At 41.2% G+C, this 20,944-nt stretch overlaps 1 protein-coding gene across 1 annotated transcript in view; it reads left to right on the top strand.

Annotated features, from left to right (window-relative positions):
• LOC124722666 overlaps positions 1 to 20,944 on the top strand; it is a 509,646-nt gene that overhangs the window by 386,633 nt on the left and 102,069 nt on the right. Inside the window, exons 15-16 of the mRNA XM_047247811.1 lie at positions 128 to 8,374; positions 18,654 to 18,870. Coding sequence (XP_047103767.1) covers positions 128 to 8,374; positions 18,654 to 18,870 — 8,464 coding nt within the window. The remainder of the gene's footprint in view (positions 1 to 127; positions 8,375 to 18,653; positions 18,871 to 20,944) is intronic.

Here is a 20,944-nt window from a genome sequence, read left to right as displayed (position 1 = left end):
ACATTATCATCTGATGGTGTCAATAATCTCAGTGAATTTTTTCACCACTGAAACTAGTAGAATGAACACACATTACAAACGAGAATCTTGTCATAATTGTATTGTTTCTTGTTTTTTTCTTTTGTAGACCAGTGCAGCACAGCAAAATGTTGGTGGATCACCAAATAAACCAGCTGCATCTGTCACACCAAGTAGTACAGAAATCAGTAGTACAGACCCATCAAACTTGGGCTTGTCATCTGGAATTTCAGTCAGTGGTGCAGCACCATCTGACCACAAATCTCAGATGCAAGATCAACAACAACACCAACACCACCACCATCAACAACAACAGCAGCAGCAGCAGCAGCAGCAGCAACAACAACAACAGCAACAACACCAACAACAGTTGCAGCAGCAACAACAGCAACAGCAGCAGCAACAGCAACAACATCATCAACAACACCAACACCAACAGCAGCAGCAGCTTCATAATCAGAACTTTGCCATGATGGGGCATGCGAACCAGAACCAGTCCTTTGTAAATGACCATAGTGGCTCCTATCACGATATGCAGTACCATAATTCTAGTCATAATGTTACGCATTCTTATGGTTCACAGGGAAACTATGGTGTTACAGAATTTGGGCCCAATGCAACTAATGCATCATTTGGAAACTTTGTCAAGACTGCCTACAATAACTGCCCTGATCAAGGAAATACTGCTGTGTCTTATGCAAATAACCCAGGTGTATCATATTACCAGACGAATAGTTCTAGTCAGACTTCAACATTCAGCTCACCATACTACTCGCATGCACCAGGCCAACAGAACACTAGTGGTAATTCATACCACTGTAGTTCTAACACAGCAGGGTCAACGTATTGGCAAAATACTCAGCCAAATTACTTCCAACAGAATAATCAGAGTCAGTATTATGGTACAGGGAACACAGATAATAATATTTATGGAACATCTAATAATTCTCAATACTTTTTAGGCTCCAGTTATACTGATACAGTGAATGGGGACCGTTATATGACCCAAGGAAACTCAGATCGTGACAGAAATATGTATTTTATGGGAGAAAGTGACCAGATGGTAATGCAGGTTCCAACTCAAACATCACAAAACCAAATGAGAGATTTGCGGAATGGCATGGGTAGTTCATTAGACATGAATGTTCAGAATCAAGTAATGAACTCAGTGACTTCTGTTAATAATAATTCTAACCAGATTGCAAATATTGGTGGCCCACAGCCCCTTATGAGGAATCAGAGCAGTCAGCTTTCTAGTCAGACACAAGGTGATGGATCGCAAAATTTTATGCAGAATCAGCAAAATCAAATGACTACCCAGCCCCAATTAAATGTTTCCCATAATGGACAGAATCAAATGAATTCACTTGGTTTAACAGGGAGTATAAATAGTACAATTGGAACAATGCAGATGCAAATGAGAAACCAATTGAATCAGATGACAAATCAAAGCCAGATCACCAATATGCAAATGCAGATGCAGATGCAAATTCAGATGGTTAATTTACAAAATCAAGGTACGAACCAAAACCAAATGAATAACTTTCAAAATCAAACAGGATGTCAACAAAATCAGACAAGTCAACAGAATCAAATGGGAATGCACCAGATGCTAAATCAACAGCAGCAGGTAATACCACAAACAGAGAATCATCAAAATATGTCAAATATTCATCCAAATATGGTTGGTGGTCAACAGCATCAGATTATCCCACAACAGCAAATTGTATCACAACAGATTGGAGGTCAGCAGAACCAAAGTGGACAACAAACACAAGTTGGACAGATTAGTCAATCTGGGCAGCAAACACATGTGAGTCACCAACAGACCCAGCCGATGAACCAGCAAACCCAAGAAAATATGCAGTCACAATTATCACCATCTGTGTCTCAGTTGGAAACACACCACCTCCAGTCTGGTTCTCAACAGAACCTCACTAATCATGAATCGAATCGCCAGGTGCCCTTAGCTACACATCAGGTAGGAAATCCTCAGTCTCAAACTGCAACCCATATGAGTTCACAAGTTTCAGAGATATCAAATCATTTGGGATCTCAGCAGACCCAGATGTCAAATCAGACGGGATCTCAGCAGCCTCAGATGCCAAGTCAAATTGGATCACAGCATTCACAGATGCAGCCAAATGTTGGACTACAGCAGAATCAAGGAATGTCTCAAATTGGGAGTCTACAGCCTCAGGTGTCACCTCAGCTAGGATCACAGCAAGTGCAACCATCACCACAGATTGTAGTCCAACAGTCCCAGATGATGTCTCAGTTGGAGAGTCATCAATCACAGATTTCATCTCAGAGACAACCCCATCATTCCCAGTCACATTCACAAGTTGGATCACAGCATTCCCAGGTGCTTCAGAAAATGGGACCACAACATTTGCAAGTGCCAATGCAAATGGGACATCAGCATTGTCAGATATCATCCTCACAGATGGGGCATCAGATTTTACAGATGGGAACTCAGCACTCTCAGATGCCACATGAAGCAAGTTCCCATAATGTACAGATGTCATCTCAGATTGGATCTCAGCAGACTCATATGCAGTCTCAAATGGCATCTCAGCAATCACAGGTGCCTCCCCATTTAGGTACTTCAAAAACCCTCATATTAACACAGTCGGTGTCTCAGCAGTCATCACATTCTGAAATGGGTTCAAGGCAAACCCAAATGACATCTGAGATCGAAGAACTGAATTCTCGAATAGTTTCAGAAATAGGATCTACTCAGACTCAGAATAATCCAGAGATGGGGCAACAGCAGTCACAAACAACTTCTGAAACTGAATCTCACCAAACTCAAGGCCCATCTCAGTTTGGACAACATGAGCTACAGATGCCGACACAGATGGGTTCGAAGCAGTCCCATATGCCATCCCTAGACCCCCAGCAGCACCAGGTACAGTCTCAGGCTGGATCACAGCAGTCTAATTTGTCTCCACAGTCGGATCTGAAGCAGTCTCATGTGGCTTCAGGAGTGGGATCTCAACAGTCACAAATGGTATCTGAGCATTCTCAGGTTTCTTCTCAGATGGGATCTCATTACTCACAAGTATCTCATATGACATCTCAGCAAACACAGCTATCTTTACATGCAGGGTCTCAGCAACAGCATGCCCCCACTCAGGCAGAAAATGAGCAGTCACAGATGCATACACATACTGTTCACAATTCTCTGGTTCACTCTCAAATTGGAAATCAACAGACGCTGGCACCTCAACAATCTCAGAAATCATCTCATATTGGAAATCAGCAAATGGAACGACAGAATCAGGTTTCATGTCATATGGGAGCTCAGTTTACCCAGATACTTCCTCATCCAAGTGATCAGCAGTCCCAGCTGCTACCTCAGCCAGATTCACAGTCACAAATGTTACCTCAAATGGTATCTCAACATACACAAGTGCAATCTCAAACAGTGCAACAGAATTTACAGGGTCATCAAATGGGACACCAGAGCACTCAAATTTCACATCAGATGGGACCCCAGAATACACAGGTGCCACATCAAGTTGGTCCACAAAACTCCCAGATCCCACATCAAATGGGATCTCAAAGTAATCAACTGCAACAGCAGATGGGATCACAGAATTCTGAAGTATCACATCAGATTGGCTCTCAGAGCTCACAGATGTTACATCAGAACCCACAGATGTCACATCAGCTTGGATCTCAGAACTGCCAAGTTCCACACCACATAGGACATCAGACCTGTCAGATGTCTCATAATATGACAACACAAAACTCCCAAATGCAGCATCAGATGGCATCTCAGAACACACAAATCTCGCATCAGACGAGAGGTCAGAACCCCCAGACATCAAACCTGTCAGGTGCTCAGAACACCCAACTAATACATCACATGGGATCGCAGAACATGCAAGGGTCACATCAGATGATGCCTCAAAATACTCAGTCAAATCTTCAGATGGGACATCAGAATTCTCAAATGCCACCACAGATGGTATCTCAGAATTCCCACATGCATCATCATATAGGATCTGTTAATTCCCAGTTGCCTCCTCAGCTGGGGTCTCATAATTCACACGCAGCTCCCCAGATGCAACCTCAGGATGGACAACCTCCACATCAGATGATGCTTCAGGATTCCCAAATGCCACATCCAATGGGGCACCAGGACTCCCAGGTGTCACATCAGATGAGAGCTCAAGACACTCAGTTGCCACATCAGATGAGACCGCAGAATACTCAAACAGCACACCAGGTCCTTCAGGAGTCACAGATGACACATCAGTTGCAGCCTCAGAACTCGCAGGTGCCAAATCATATGGGACTTCAGGAACCGTGTGTGGCACATCATGTGGGATCTCAGAATTCTCAGCTGCAGCTTCAAATGGGACTACAGAGCTCTCAGTCACCACATCTCAGTGGATCTCAGAATGCAGAGACACCTTGTCAGACTATGCCCCAGCACACTCAGCAGTCCCAACCTCTAGGTCCTCAGAATTCTGTGTCATCACATTCAGGAGGACCACAGAACACTCAACAGCTGCAGCATGTGGGATCTCAAAACTCCCAGGTGCCTCATCAGGGAGCCTGTCAGGATTCACAGATTTCACACAGTATGAGTCCTGAGGACCCACAGCTGCCATCCGATATTGATTCTGAGGATTCTCAGCTGCCAGCTCTAATGGGACATCAGAATTCGAAGATGACATCTAATACAGGGTCTCATCACTCACAGATGATTTCAAATATTGAATCTCAGTCTTCGAAGGTACCAGGAACACAGCACGGTTCTGTGGCTACACAAGTTGGGTGTCAGAATCCTCAAACATTATCTCAGAGGGCAGTGCAAGATGGGGACACCGGACCGAAGATGACCTCACAGTTGTCTCAGGCTGCTATTCAGATGTCCTCTCAGCATTCTCACATGCAACTTTTGATGAATTCTCAGCAATCACAAATCACACCATTAATGAACTGTCAACAGTCACTACATATTACAACCCCAGAACCTCAAATAAGCTCTCAGGTATCATCACAGCAAGTACAGTTGCAACAGGTGGGATCACAGCCATCACAAATGTCATCTCACCTGAGAACACAGCAGTGCCAACTAACAGAAATTGTTCAACAACATTCTCAAATAGAATTTGAGCCAGCTCAGTTGACATCACAGGTGGGATCTGATCAGTCATGTATTACATCAGAGGTCAGATCTCAACAGGATCAGTCACTGGCCCCTATGACATGTCAGCAACCTGCAAATAGTAACCAGAGAGAACTGCAGACGGAAGTCCAGGAAGGCTCCCAACATCATCAACAGCTTGAAACTCAGGAAGCTCCAGTGACACAGCAGACTGGAACACTGCAGAATCGGACAACGCTCGATATGACGAAATGCCAGTCTCCCAGTGCATCTCAAATGGGATCGCAGATATCTCAAGCAGACTCTCAGCTGCCTCCAGTGGAATCAAATATGCATGGAAGACTAGGACAAATTGCTTCTCACCAATCTAATGGAGCAACTCAGACTGGAACCCACTCTTCCCAAATATCACAACAAATAACAGAATCAGAGTCACAGATGTTAAAACTTGCATCACATTCTAGCATGAAAACTCAATTAGATAACCACCAGCATAGAATAATATCTGAGGCACAACAGCACAATCCAGTGGAAAGCCAGCAGTGCCAAAGGCAGGAACAGACATCACCACTTATGGGGGCATTTGTAGATGCTCAGCAGCCTGAAATGACACCTCAAGCTGAGGGTCAGCAGTCCCAGGCAAGTAGTCAAATTCTGCAGCCTCTAACAAGAATGGCAGATAATGAACACTGTACAGAATTACCAACAGGCCAACATTCCCAAGGAACTCAAGTAGATACACAAAACTGTGTTAGAAACCAAAGCAACCAGACTTCGCAGTTATGTGAAAAACCACTAGCAGATACTCACGTTAGTCAGATGTCACAAATTGAAACACACATTTTCCAACAAACCCAGTTGGAGAGCCAAGTGAACCAGCATCAGTACACGTGTCAGCAGTCTAACACAAACCAGCAGCAGCCTCACGTTGAGATGCAAATGGGGCATCATTCACATATGGGAAATTACATGAACCAGCAGACGTCACTGGAAAATCTGTCTAATTCTGATAACCATATGAATTGTCAACCAAATCTGAATCAGCATTCACAGGTGGGAACACAGACAGGTCTCCAATCACAAACTGAGTCACAAGAAGCCATATCTGTGGACCAGAATACACATTCAGTGAACCAGAAGTCTCAAGTGTGTGACAATCAGTCCCCCACACACACCCAGCAGCATCAAGAAGGGACTCAGACCCAGCAGCAAACTGATCACTGTGAGCCGCTTGCCGGACTGCACATACCTCTGCAGGTGAACAGTCAGCAGCAGCAGCAGCAGCAGCAGCAGCCTGTGCCACCACCACCTGGCCACCTGAGTGAGGAACAAAATCAGAGGGTTATTCAGCAGTCAACAGTGGGCAGTCAGGTTAATCAGTCTCAACAACATACTGGCTCCAGCACAGAAAACATTGTACCACCTGGGCAGCAAAGTCAAGCTGTAGGCCAATCTAATCTGGTAACTGGTAACCAGGAAAAATCCATGCAGAACCAGCAAGATGAAAATGCACATCACGACAATTGTGCGACATCTCAATTGCACTTAAGTGGGTCAGACTGTGAGTTGATTAATTTGGAAACTCAGATACTTCAAAGTAATCAGTTTTCAGTTCAAAATCACAGTAAAGTAACAGATGTAGAGAATTTGCAGAATGTCATCATAAGTGACCATCAGATAAGCAATGAAAATGGAATTGTCACAAGCCAGGTGGGTCAGATACAAGGTTTTAATGATAAAATTACAAGTGTGCAAAACTCACAGGAAACCTCTGACAAATTATCCAGCAAGACTCAAGATTGCCAGTCACAGATAGAATCTATAAAAAATCATTCTGGAACTGAAAGTCAAGGAAATGTTGAAAACTGTACAACTCATTTAGATAATATCGTAACAAAAAATGCTGGTAACAGCATTACTAATGCACAGGAAGTTGTGGGAGACCTCACACACAGTGTAAATAATGAGGCATCAGATGAAAGGAAAGATATGTCAACAAATTTAAATAGTAAACTTTTGCCCCCATATTCTGAATGTCCAGATCAAAGTAATGATTTGAATGATATACAGTCACTGTATTGTGATCATTCGTCTGTTGCTGGGATAGAACAAAATCGTCACATAGAAGATACCAACGCATTGAACTCCAGTGTGCATTCTGAAGTTAGCTGTCATAACAGTAGTAGTAGCAGCAGTAGCAGCAGCAGCAGTAGCAGCAGTGGTACCTTAAGCAGTACAAGTCTTGACACCAATAGCAGTAATGGTAGTAAACTGATACAAACTAGCACTAATGCTGCAAATTTTATCGATTTGAAGATTTGTGAAAATAACAGCCCTGTGTTCAATTCGACATCAGCAGAGCAATCATTTTGTGAAGAGACACTAAAACAAGAAACTAAGGATCTGATGTTTCCAGACTTCCACTCTACATCTGGTAGTATTTTCAATCAGTTTGCAACTACACTTTCACCTACACTTTCACCTTGTGCTCAGACATGTGATAAATCTTTGAATCAGTGGGGACAGCAGAGAAATGATGTTTGTGATGGAGAAAGACTGGTTGGTGGTGACGTTGAGAAGCAGTCTTCCAGTCCTGATAAGACACCCACGACAGAGAATTCTTCCACTATTCAATCATCGGATAAAGTTGTTGACAGTAGTGGACCAATTAATATCCAAAGCGAAAATAATTGTTCACCAGTTACCAAATGTGAATTGAAAACTGAATCTGAAGAATGTTTCAGAAATAAGAGCCCATATTCTGAGATAAAGTATAGTGATATGTGTTCTAAAGACAGTCTACTAAAGCATGAAACAATAGGGACAGAATACTCAAAGCTCAAAATGGAAGGTAATATAAATGAAATGAAGCAAGCATCTGATGATATTGCAACTAAACTGAAGATTGAAAATGATGATTCTCATACTACAGTTGATAGTTCCTCCCACAACAAATTGCCCATAGCAAATACTGGTGTTTTGGAGAAAGGAAAGGAAAGTGATAAAGGGAATGAAAAACAATCCAGTAACTTTGATACTTCTTCCAAGAAGGACTGTGGTGGCGAAGGTGAGAATAAGGAGAAGCAGAGTGAACCAACTGAAAAGTCAACGGAACCAGAAAATGGTGAAATTGGACCAGTCCAAGGCACATACATGCCAGATGCAGCAAAAATGACCGAGTCTGCCTTAGGAAGAAGTTTTAAAGATGATCCTGGCATTCCTTATGACTGGGTGAGTTATTTGAAAATTTTTATGTAGTAATTAAGTTGGATAAAAAAAAAATTGCTTGCAATTTTAGTGGCAAGATGTGTTACATCACTTGTGTGACTGTTTTATCACCACAAGAAATGGGATCTGTTCTGGTTGTTGTGGCTGTCATGTTCAGTGTGAAGACTGGTTTGACATAGCCCTCCATGGTATTCTATCCTGTGTAAGACTCTTCATCTCTGCATAACCACTGCAACCTACATCCATTTGAACCTGCTTGCTGTATTGAAGCTTTGGTCTCCTCCTACAATGTTTACCTACTCACACTTTCTACTGACAATTTATTGATGACTCAGGATGTGTCTTATCAACCAATCCCTTCTTTTAATCAGGTTGTGCCATAAAATTATTTTTTCATCCTCATTTGTTGTTCGATCTACCCATCTAATCTTCAGCATTCTTCTGTAACCTCACATTTGAAAAGCTTCTACTCTCATCTCGTGTGAACTGTTTGTCTTCCACATTTCACTTCAATACAAGGCTACTCCGCAGACAGATACCTTCAGAAAAGACTTCCTAACCCGTGTATTGATATTGGATGTAAACAAATTTATTTTTCAGAAATGCTTTTCTTGCTGTTGAAATTTAGAGTTTATATTCTCTCTACTTTGGCCATCACCAGTTATTTAGCTGCCCAAACAGCAACATTGTATTCTACTTTTAATGTCTTTGTGTCCTAATGTAATTCACTCAGGATCCCTTGATTTTATTTGACTGCATTCCATTACTCTTCTTTTTTGATGTTCATCTTGTAAATTCTTTTTAAGGCACTATCCATTCTATTCAGCTGCTCTTCTGATTCGGACAGAATTGTAATGTCATCAGCAAACCTTTTAAGTTTTTATTTCTTCTCCTGGAACTTTCGTTTGGTTTCCAAATTTATCCTTTTTTTTCATTCACAGCTTGCTCAGTATACAGATTGAATAACTTCAGGTATAGTCTACAGCTCTGTCCTAATCCCATTTCAACTACTGCTTTCCTTTCATGTCCATCTACTATTATAACTGCAGTCTGGTTTCTGTACAAGTTGTAAATAACCTTTCGCTTGCTATATTTTATCTCTGCTATTTTCAAAATTTCAGAGTGTGTAGTCCAGTCAACATTGTCAAAAGCTTTGTTTGAATTTAAAATGCTATAAACAAAGGTTTGTTTTTCTTCAACCTGTATTGTAGGATAAGTTGTAGGGCCAATATTGCCTTGCTTGTTCCTTCATTTCTCCAGAACCCAATCTAATCTTCCCCAAGGTCTGCTCGTTTCAGTTTTTTCTTTTCATCTGTAAATAATTTGTCAGTTTTTTGCAACCTTGACTTTTTAAACTGTTGGTTCAGTAGTACTCACACCTTTAAGCATTTACCTTCTGTGGAATTGGAATTATTATGTTTGTCTTGAAGTCTGAGGGTATTTTACCTGTCTCGTATATCTTGCACACCAGGGGAATAATTTAGTCATGGCTGTCTTCCCCAAGGCTGTCAGTAATTCTGAGGGAATGTCAACAACTCCAAGAGCCTTGTTTCCACTTAGGTCTCCCAGTGCTCTGTAAACATCTCCTCCCAGTATCATATCGCTTACCTCATCTTCACGTAATTCTTCTTCAGATTCTCTATGTAGAGGGTGTTTCAACACAGCAGTTACAGACTTTCATGAGAAATAGTCCACCTAGGGGATGGAAAATCACAGAGCAGTGCATGGTTGGAGACACTTTTCCAGCTCTGTAGTGACATCACAAAACACAAGAAAGGAAGTATATGTACAGTGAACGAAAAAATGTTAATTATATTTAGTAAAGCTAAAATGCTGGGACGGCTTTGGCTGGTGTATGTGGTAGATTGCACTATGCACACTGCAACATCATATGATGCAGCATATGCACCAAGGGTGCCAATACCATGGGGCAATGGGGGGCTGCAGTCCCCCCATCCCTCTCCCGAGCTCTGAGGGAAGAAAAAACAGCCTTTTATAGGGTCAGAACTGGAACTTTTTATGGCTACTTACAATCCGCCATTCATCACCCAAAATATTAAAAACTTCCACACTCCTAAAGCTTGTGCCCCCCTCCCCACAAAGTATCATATGGGCACCCTTGATGTGCATGATCAATTGTGACCACACTCATGGTTAAGCTGCATTTCGCCTGCTGTCGGGGAAGTAGAATGGCATGTTAGCCAAACACAGAGCTCGCTGATATGTGTCTGGTATACGAGGCCTCTGATTTCAGTGGGCAAGGCACACAGCAGTTGTACGGCCAAAGTAACCCCACAAGCCAATGTCCCTGCCATACCTTATTTGCATATTTGCACAGGAGGTTTTCTGAAAGGGGCTCCATCAGCGAGGAGAAACAACAACGTGAGCAAACAGTAATGGTGGTAGCCAATGAGGAGACTGTGCTGGAGCTGGTACAGAACAGCCCCGCTGCCAGTACGTGAGCTATCACCTGTCATGTTGACATTTCCAACAACAGCATCTGGCGGATCCTGCATGACAACTCCATGCACCCGTATCACACTCAGCATGTGCATTTGCTTTATGAAGACGATTTTGGTCCATGAGTTGCCTTTGCACAGTGACATTTACAGGTACAGTCCCCATTTCCCAGCCACCATTTTGTTCACCAATGAGATGACCCTCACACAGGAGGGAATGTACAACTTACAACATCCAAGTGCAAGAAGAACCTGTGGAGCCCAGAGACAATTTTTAGTTCATGTGTGGGCCAGCATTATCAGGGACCACATCAACAGGTCATACTTGTTGCCTCCAATCGTTTGACAGGTGCAACCTATCTCATCTCTCTTCAGCAAGTATCCATATGGCTATTGGATGACAGACACATACCCGCTGCTATGTGTTCTGCCATTTGGTTTCAGCATGATGGGACCCCTTACATTACAGCCTTGATGTGTGTTGTAACCTATATGCAGCATATTGTCAACATTGAATTAGCTGGGGTGGCTGGTGCATTGGCCAGCAAGATTGCCTGACTTCTTCGTCTCGGAATACATCAACACAGTGGTGTATGATACCCACATTAACAGTGCTGAGACCGAGCGAGGTGGCGCAGTGGCTAGCACACTGGGCTCGCATTCGGGAGGACGACGGTTCAATCCCGCGTCCGGCCATCCTGATTTAGGTTTTCCGTGATTTCCCTAAATCACTCCAGGCAAATGCCGGGATGGTTCCTTTGAAAGGGCACGGCCGACTTCCTTCTCCGTCCTTCCATAACTCGATGAGACCGATAACCTCGCTGTTTGGTCTCTTCCCCCAAACCAACCAACCAACCAACAGTGCTGAGGAACTTGTAGCATTCATTGTAGCAGCTGCTGGGGAAGTCTGGGAGACACCTGGTGTTTTACAGAACATCAGATCTTCCATGTGCCAGAGATGTGAGGTCTACATCACACTCTGAGGTCGCAATTTTGAGCACCATCTTTGATGATGACCATTGACTGTTTTTGTTCTTATTTCTTGGTTTATGCTGTACTAAGCATCCTATTCATATCATCCCTTTCTTGTATTTTTTGTTGCCACTGCCGCACCAGGAAAGTGTTAACAATCGCGCATTGCTATGTGATTTTCCGTTATTTAGGTTTACTTGATATCTGCTGAAAGTTTGTAACTGCTGTGCTGAAACACTCTATTCCTTCCATATTTCAGCTTCCCCTTCTTTGTTCTTATAATCATAATATTTACTTGCATATTACTGTGTTTTTATTCAAACGATTGCTAAAATAATGTAAAGATCTATTGTGAGCTGCAACGTTGGCGTGAATAAAAACACTGGCCCAACAAGTGTAGAAGTTGTTTCTTTTACTTCAGTCTGGTCTTAGAATGGAATAAAAGAAACACATTGGAGAGGTGTTTCTATGTTTTGGAACATGGCATCATGTAATTGAATTGAAAAAACATAATTTGTCCAGGTCATTTCTCAGATTTAGTAGAGGCAGAATGATCAATAGTTTACATCATTGAGGGCAGATTGCTGGAGAAGGTGTATTGAAGACTGAAGCGCATGCACCATGCATCCTAAGTGGAAATGTCTGTATTCTGGGAGTCTGTGGAAAATTGTTATTTGAAGCAAAACAGCCAGTGTAGCCAGTTAACGTAGGCAATGGTCTATTTCAAATGATTTCTGATACAGGTACTTCTAAGTATATTTATTATTATTATATGGTTTTATTTTGTGTGTTACCTTTATTGTTCATATGACAGGTTTCAGACTTAGAACCATAAATTGTATATTATCAACAGGCCGCAGTAAATTTTTGAATAGTTCACCAGTGTCAGTTAACTTTTGTAGGAGAACATGTTACGTAGCTCATATTAGTGCATCTGCATTTTCTTTTAAGTTCCTTTATGAAGGCAACAGTGTCAATGTAGGAAGTGTGAATTTCTCTTTATTCCTAGCATTGTACATATGTAGAAAATTATTTAAGAAAAATAGATCGGGATTGGTGTGTTTGAAAAGAATTAGTATGTACAGGAACAGAACATTTAATATATATTCAAATCTCTTAATAATGGACAACAAGGCACTTTTGGCCTTTATTTGCACATCTTCCCTTTTTTTTATGCGGGGTCATTATTTTTTTTTTTTTGTGTCTTCTGTGAATCCCTAAAACATGATGCCATACCTCACCAACACCAAATAAAATAGAGACAATAATTAAAAATTCTAGTGACGGATATTGTTTATATATGTTCCATTATTTACCAGTTGATATATGTTCTAATATTTATGACTTCAGCTATATGGAAACTGACTCAGTGTGTGGCAGCAGTATTATGTATGTAGTGGATAGTCGCACTTGCAGTCCAGAGGTTGTGGCAAACACATTGCTGAGGATGGCCATTGGTCTGCTACAGGAAATGAATAATGGTCCACCATATGGATTGGTTAGTCATACCTCACCATTGAAGCCTATTTTGAGTTGGAATCTGAATACATTTTTAACTTTGCTCTTCTGGACATGGACTTTAATTTTGGAATTCTGGTTGCGTGTGGTGGCCTTTGCGATAAGTCGGGCTTTGTTCATTGGTGCTATTCGAACTCAAGTTACTTGAAGTCTTAACATTCACTCTCACCGTCTCTTCGACCATTAACTGAGCATCGATATTGTTGTCCACTGCTATGGGGCCTGTAGCAGTAATCTGCCTAGTTATTTCAAGCAGTGACACAAAATATTTGTCACAAATTACTGTACTATCAATTCAGTGTTCACTACTGCTTAGTCTCCAGTATACATTTATGAAGAGATATGTGTGGTACATAATATATGCCAAATTTGATAATGTTCTTTAATATGTAAATCATTCAAATACAGAAAGACAGTTTACAAACATAGGAAAATCATAGATTTTTAATATTATATAGTTAACAAAACAGTGATGTGTGCAGTTACAGCATAATTTAGTCTTGAGTGCTTATGGTTAACGAGAAATAATCTTCATAAAATAATTGATTGTTAACACCCTTTAATTTGAATTCTATCACTTCGTTTTGTTTCATTTCAGTATTACAACGAAGTCATTTACATTCTTTCTCTGTTACCTACTCTGGAGAGTATAAGGGGCTGTTGTCAAACTTGTTTCTCTTCAACAAATTCACAGCGAGGTTTGAGTGTGACAGAGGGGTTCCCATTTGAGAGCTTTTGTAGTTCCTGCATTTGGCTGATAGTCAAAAGAAACTGAGAACTGGAATTCTTTTCAATTTTTCCTGGAATAATGCTGTCCATTTTGTTCTACAAATATGTAGAGTACTTAATTAGGAATGACTGCAAGAATGATTTTAAATACACTACTGGCCATTAAAATTGCTACACCAAGAAGAAATGCAGATGATAAACGGGTATTCATTGGACAAATATATTATACTAGAACTGACATGTGATTACATTTTCATGCAGTTTGAGTGCATAGATCCTGAGAAATCAGTACCCAGAACAACCACCTCTGGCCGTAATAGCGGCCTTGATACGCCTGGGCATTGAGTCAAACAGAGCTTGGATGCCGTGTACAGGTACAGCTGCCCATGCAGCTTCAACATGATACCACAGTTCATCAAGAGTAGTGATTGGTGTACTGTGGCGAGCCAGTTGCTCGGCCACCATTGACCAGACATTTTCAGTTGGTGAGAGATCTGGAGAATGTGCTGGCCAGGGCAGCAGTTGAACATTTTCTGTATCCAGAAAGGCCTGTACAGGACCTGCAACATGCGATCGTGCATTATCCAGCTGAAATGTAGGGTTTCCCAGGGATCAAATGAAGGGTAGCGCCACGGGTCGTAACACATCTGAAATGTAACGTCCACTGTTCAAAGTGCCGTCAATGTGAACAAGAGGTGACAGAGACGTGTAACCAGTGGCACCCCATACCATCATGTTGGGTGATACGGCAGTATGGCGATGACGAATACACGCTTCCAATGTGTGTTCACCATGATGTCGCCAAACACGGATGCAACCATCATGATGCTGTAAACAGAACCTGCCATTCATGCACCCAGATTCGTCATTGAGTACACCATCGCAGGCGTTCCTGTCTGTGATGCAGCATCAAGGGGAACCGCAGCCATGGTCTCCGAGCTGATAGTCCATGCTGCTGCAAACGTCGAGCTGTACATGCCGATGGTAGTTGTCTTGCAAACATCCCCATCTGTTGACTCAGGGATCGAGATGTGGCTGCACGATCCGTTACAGCCATGCGGATAAGATGCCTGTCATCTGTACTGCTAGTGATACGAGGCCGTAGGGATCCAGCACTGTGTTCCATATTACCCTCCTGAACCCACCGGTTCCATATTCTGCTAACAGTCATTGGATCTTGACCAATGCGAACGATAAACCGAAATTGCGATAGGCTACAATCCGACCTTTATGAAAGTTGGAAATGTGATGGTATGCATTTCTCCTCCTTACACGAGGCATGACAACAACGTTTCACCGGACAACGCTGGTCAACAGCTGTTTGTGTATGAGAAATCGGTTGGAAACTTTCCTCAAGTCAGCATGTTGTACGTGTCACCAGAGACGCCAACCTTGTGTGAATGCTCTGAAAAGCTTATCATTTGCATATCACAGCATCTTCTTCCTGTCGGTTAAATTTTGCGTATGTAGCATGTCATCTTCGTGGTGTAGCAATTTTAATGTCCAGAAGTGTATTTCCCCAGTTTACGTATTTGCTGTGGAATGAATTTGCATTTTGTCAAAGCAAACACATAAAATCTCTAATAAATGTATGCTCAATGTATTTCATAGTCTACATACATATAAAATGCACTGACATATAAGTAAAGTAAAGATGTGTGATACGTATCAATATTATTGTAGCAGATAATATTCTCGACAAGCCGAACTTGAATAGAGAGAACTAAGTCCGGATTACAGAGAACCTAATTGAATATTTTGAGTGAAATCATTTTTCTACAAAGGCTATTTATTTTGAAATAACCTCTTTACTTCACCATTTAACGATTGGCTAATTTTGTCCCTTTGGACATTACCAACCTAGGTAAATTACATTGCATATGTATCTGGTGGAAGTAACTGGGAGTTGAGAGGATCACTTGAAGGGCAAAGAGTGCAAAGAGAAACTGACAGTGTGACTCAGTGAATCAACTTGTGACTGAATCAATATCTCTCTCTCTCTCTCTCTCTCTCTCTCTCTCTCTCTCTCTCTCTCTCCACGTGGCCAGCTGTGTGCACTGAAATGTGCACTAGCTCTTTGAATAAATTCAGGAGCAAATTGCCCATCCCGTGTTTGAACACTGCAGATATTGTTAAGATGAAACAACATGAAATAACCTGTTGTGGATGAGAGTGATACCGTCCAGACATTTGTTCAGGCAGCCTTAGGTTTATTTATGGCAGATGTCTTAATACAATACTGAATTAGATTGCATACCATTCTACTATTAAACACGGATATGGTGTGGCCCACAATTTCGAGCTATTATTTTGGTTGCATCCGTGCTCTCCAAGGACGAATGTGGCTTTTTAGATAACCAAGTTGGTCATGGGAGTCATGGTATACTTGTTGTATGGGATGGAAATTGGTATTTGTGATGTATGGTACATGTGCAGAAAAGAAAAGAAAAAAAAATTACAATTTCAGAAAAATAGGTTGATTTATTCAAGAGAAAGATCTTCATAAATAGAGGAATCTAGTAACATGTTGGTCCACATGTGGCTCTTATTTAAACAGTTATTTGGCTTGGCATTGATTGACAGAGTAGCTGGACATCCCTTGGAGGGATATCATGCCAAATTCTGCCCAGTTGGAATGTTAGTCACAATCCCGAGCTGGTGGAGGGTTGTAAGCTGAGGATGGCTTGCCATGAAGGTCAACAAAATGGGGTCTAGAATATCATTGACGTACTGATGTACTGTAAGGGTGCTGCAGATGACAACCAAACAGCTCCTGCTGTGAAAAGAAATGGCACCCTAAACATCTCTCTTGGTTGTTGGGCCGTATGGCAGCCAGCAGTCAGGCTGGTATCCCACTGTTGTCCGGGGTGTCTCCAGAAACACCTTTGCTAGTCATCAGGGCTCAGTTCGAAGTGGGACTCATCACTGAAGACAGTTCTTCTCTGGTCAATAAGATCCCAGGCCGAAGATGCATCTGGAGACACCTCGGACAGTGGTCGGGTACCAACATGGCTCTTTCTAAAGACTCAGTGCATGTGTGTAAGCCTCCAGAAACACATTGCTGAAATTTTTGAGCTGTGTGTTTAGTTTTTATTAGTGTACTAGGGTTTCAATTTGTCTGAAAAACCAGGTATTTTAGATAATTATGTTTTACCTGGAGAATTCAGGGAAGTGTGAAATATTGTGTGTGGATTTCCATTGCTTGTTTGTTTTTATTATGCAACACGCTCATGTTACAAAGTATTCAAAGACGTACTAGTGTAGGGAAGCTGCTCTTCTTAATAATTTGGGTCTGATACTGTTTTTGTCTCGAGTTCTGTTGCATCAGATGGTTAGAGAATTGAAATTTTATGCAAAGGATAATGGCTGTCACAGTGTGCAGTGAGATTTATCAAGGAAGTGAAGAAGAGCAAACCTGAACGTAAGTGCAATAGCTACATTGTACTCATAAAGTTTGCTTATGTTCCACTGTTGCATTCTAAATATGCATACGTATATTTCAGCACATCTGATGTGGAACCTTTCCCCTTAGAATTTCAGTTGAGTTAACCATTTTTACGTCCTGCCCTGGCTTCTACCTTGAAAAATTTAATAGAATTTCTCCTGAAGTTGGAAATATGGGTGATCACTACATTGGTAACTCAGTTAAGATGTTCAAAACAACAGTAATTTTGTTAGTGAAAGGCTTATTTCTGCAGGAATTGAAACTCGTAAGGAATGGAAGATGGCAAAAAATGTTGAAGCAGCAGAAGCAATGTGATTTCAAGGAGATTGTTTATAATCTTTCCATCTTCAGTGACTCATCTGTTGACAAAAGCTGTATGTAGTCTTCTTCTCAACCTTTTTGGAACCAATCCTAGTCTGAACCAGAAACAGTTGGATAAAACTTTGCTTGATATCTGTATAAAAGATCTGATTTTCTGATTACGTAGTTGATGCAGTAATGGACAAGTCCTGTGATGCAGTGGAGAATCTACAGTCAGACACAGTTGAGTCATTTAAGGAGAGGCATCATGGAAAAAAAAACATTTTAATACCTCATTGGTACTGTTAAAATGGTTCCCTGTTCCTTACATAGTATTACAAAGAGTGTGATATCTCTGTGAACACAGAATATTTGTGTGAGAGAATAGAAAAGAAGAATAATTGAATAGTGGCATATCAACAATTCTGAGAATGCCATATCTAGTTAGTTTTCTCAGTGAAAATATTTGCAGCATAAGGTTTTAAATTTTGTGCAGTAGCTTTGATACAGTTTTACAACAGAATATTATTTCTTGAACATCAGTTTAATACTTACCCTTTTCCAATCCTTCCTGAACTCTGAATAGTCACTAGTAGCTAGCAGTGTGTTAAATGAAAACTTTGTGCATGCTCATGCAAAACTTGCTTTCACTCAACAAAATTTGGCTCTTGGAAATTTGGAATTTCAGTCTGAACAGACACAGAAATCTCAGGAAAATTGTTTGATGGAATAAAATTCCCATTCTATATACAGGTATTTTATTGTTTCAAAAAGATATTGTCTTAATTATCATATTTCAAATACTGTTTTAGCCACTTTTTGTGTTCTTCAGTCTTTTGAATCTTTGTTTACCTTACAGGCTACAGAGCTTCTGAAGAACTATGTTCCAGGATCTATAGAAAGCTCAGCAAAAATGGCAGTATTCTTTTGCATTCTTGAAGAATCAATGGCACTTGGTGATCGTATTTTAGTGTTCAGTCAGTCATTATTTACTTTAAACCTAATTGAAGACTTCCTTCAACGAACAAATCTTCCTGGACGGCAGGAAACTTGGGCAAGGAACTGGAACTACTACAGTAAGTATTTTCAGCCTTTATAATTTTGGTAGTGCATGCACAAAGTCAATAGCAGGGACTGCAGACTTCATTCAGATTGCCAATACTAAGTATCTTCCAAGTGATAATTATAAGTATCTTTTGTTGGTGTGGGCTAAGTATCTACAACTACGTCTAAATCTTACCCTGTGAGCAATCTAATGGTGTGTGGCTGAGGGTACTTTTTGTACCACTAACTGAGCCCTCCACAACTGTTCCACTCGCGAATAGTGCGTGGAAGAATGATTTTTGGTAAGCCTCTGTATTGGCTCTAAATTTCTCGAATTTTCTCCTTGTGGTCATAACGTGAGATGTATGTGGGGGAAAGTAATATGTTGTCCTACTCTTCCCGGAAAGTGCTCTCGAAATTTCCATAGTAAATCTCTCGCTGATGCACACCGCCTCTCTTTTAACATCTGCCCATGGAGTTTGTTGAGCATCTCCGTAAGTCTCCCATGCTAGCTAAACAATCCTGTGATGAAACACACTGCTCTTCATTGGATCTCCTCTATCTCTTCAATCAGTCCTACCTGAAACGGATTCCAGATAAATGAACAAGACTCTAGAACTGGTCGAACAATGCCTTGTAAGCCTCTTTCTTTGTGAATGAGTTACATTTCCTTAAGATTCTTCCTGTGAATCTGAGTCTGGCATCTAATTTTGTTGTATGTGGTCATTCCACTGAAGATCACTCTGGATAGGTACTCCTAGATATTTTATGGTAGATACTGTTTCCAGTAGTTTGTCATTGATAGTGTAGCTGTACAGTAGTGGATTTCTTTTCCTACGTATGCACTATATGTTACATTTATTTACGTTCAGGGTCAGCTGTCAGAGCCTGCACCATTCAGCAGTTCTCTGGAAGTCATTCTACAAATCATTATCATCATCTGGCACTGATGCTTTGTTATAGACAACTGCATTGTCTGCGAATAGTCTTAAAGAGCATCTGGCACTTTCTAATATATATACAGGGTGGTCCATTGATCACGACCAGGCCAAATATCTCATGAAATAAGTGTCAAATGAAAAAACTAGAAAGAACAAAACTTTTCTACCTTGAAGGGGAAAGCAGATGGCGCTATGGTTGGCCCGTTAGATGGCCCTGCCATAGGTTAAACGGATATCAACTGTGTTTTTTTTAAATTGGAACCCCTATTTTGTATTACATATTTGTGTAGTGTGTAAAGAAATATGAATATTTTAGTCGGACCACTTTTTTCGTTTTGTGATAGATGACACTGTAATAGTCACAAAATATACGGCTCACAATTTTAGGCGAACAGTTGGTAACAGGTAGGTTTTTTAAATTAAAATACAGAATGTAGGTACGTTTGAACATTTTATTTCGGTTGTTCCAATGTGATACATGTACCTTTGTGAACTTACCATTTCTGAAAACGCACGCTGTTACAGCGTGATTACCTGTAAATACCACATTAATGCAATAAATGCTCAAAATGATGTCCGTCAACCTCAATGCATTTGACAGTACATGGAACGACATTCCTCTCAACAGCGAGTAGTATGCCTTCCGTAGTGTTCGCACATGCGTTGACAGTGCACTGACGCATGTTTTCCGGTGTTGTCGGTAGATGACGATAGCAAATATCCTTCAACTTTCCCCACAGGAAGAGATCTGGTGAACATGCGGGCCATGGTATGGTGCTTCGACGACCATTCCACCTGTCATGAAATATGCTATTCAATACCGCTTCAACCGCACGCGAGCTATGTGCCAGACATCCATCATGTTGGAAGTACATCGCCATTCTGTCATACAGTGAAACATCTTGTAGTAACATCAGTAGCACATTACATAGGAAATCAGCATACATTGCACCATTTAGATTGCCATCAATAAAATGGGGGCCAATTATCCTTCTTCCCATAATGCCGCACTGTACATTAACCCGCCAAGGTCGCTGATGTTCCACTTGTCGCAGCCATCGTGGATTTTATGTTGCCCAATAGTGCATATTATGCCGGTTTACGTTACCGGTGTTGGTGAATGACACTTCGTCGCTAAATAGAACGCGTGCAAAAAATCTGTCAT

The sequence above is a fragment of the Schistocerca piceifrons genome, chromosome X, assembly GCF_021461385.2.
Source record: "Schistocerca piceifrons isolate TAMUIC-IGC-003096 chromosome X, iqSchPice1.1, whole genome shotgun sequence".
In the NCBI taxonomy this organism is placed as follows: domain Eukaryota; kingdom Metazoa; phylum Arthropoda; class Insecta; order Orthoptera; family Acrididae; genus Schistocerca; species Schistocerca piceifrons.
The sequence above is the reverse complement of the archived record's forward strand: the minus strand, read 5'-3'. Positions and strand labels throughout refer to the sequence as shown.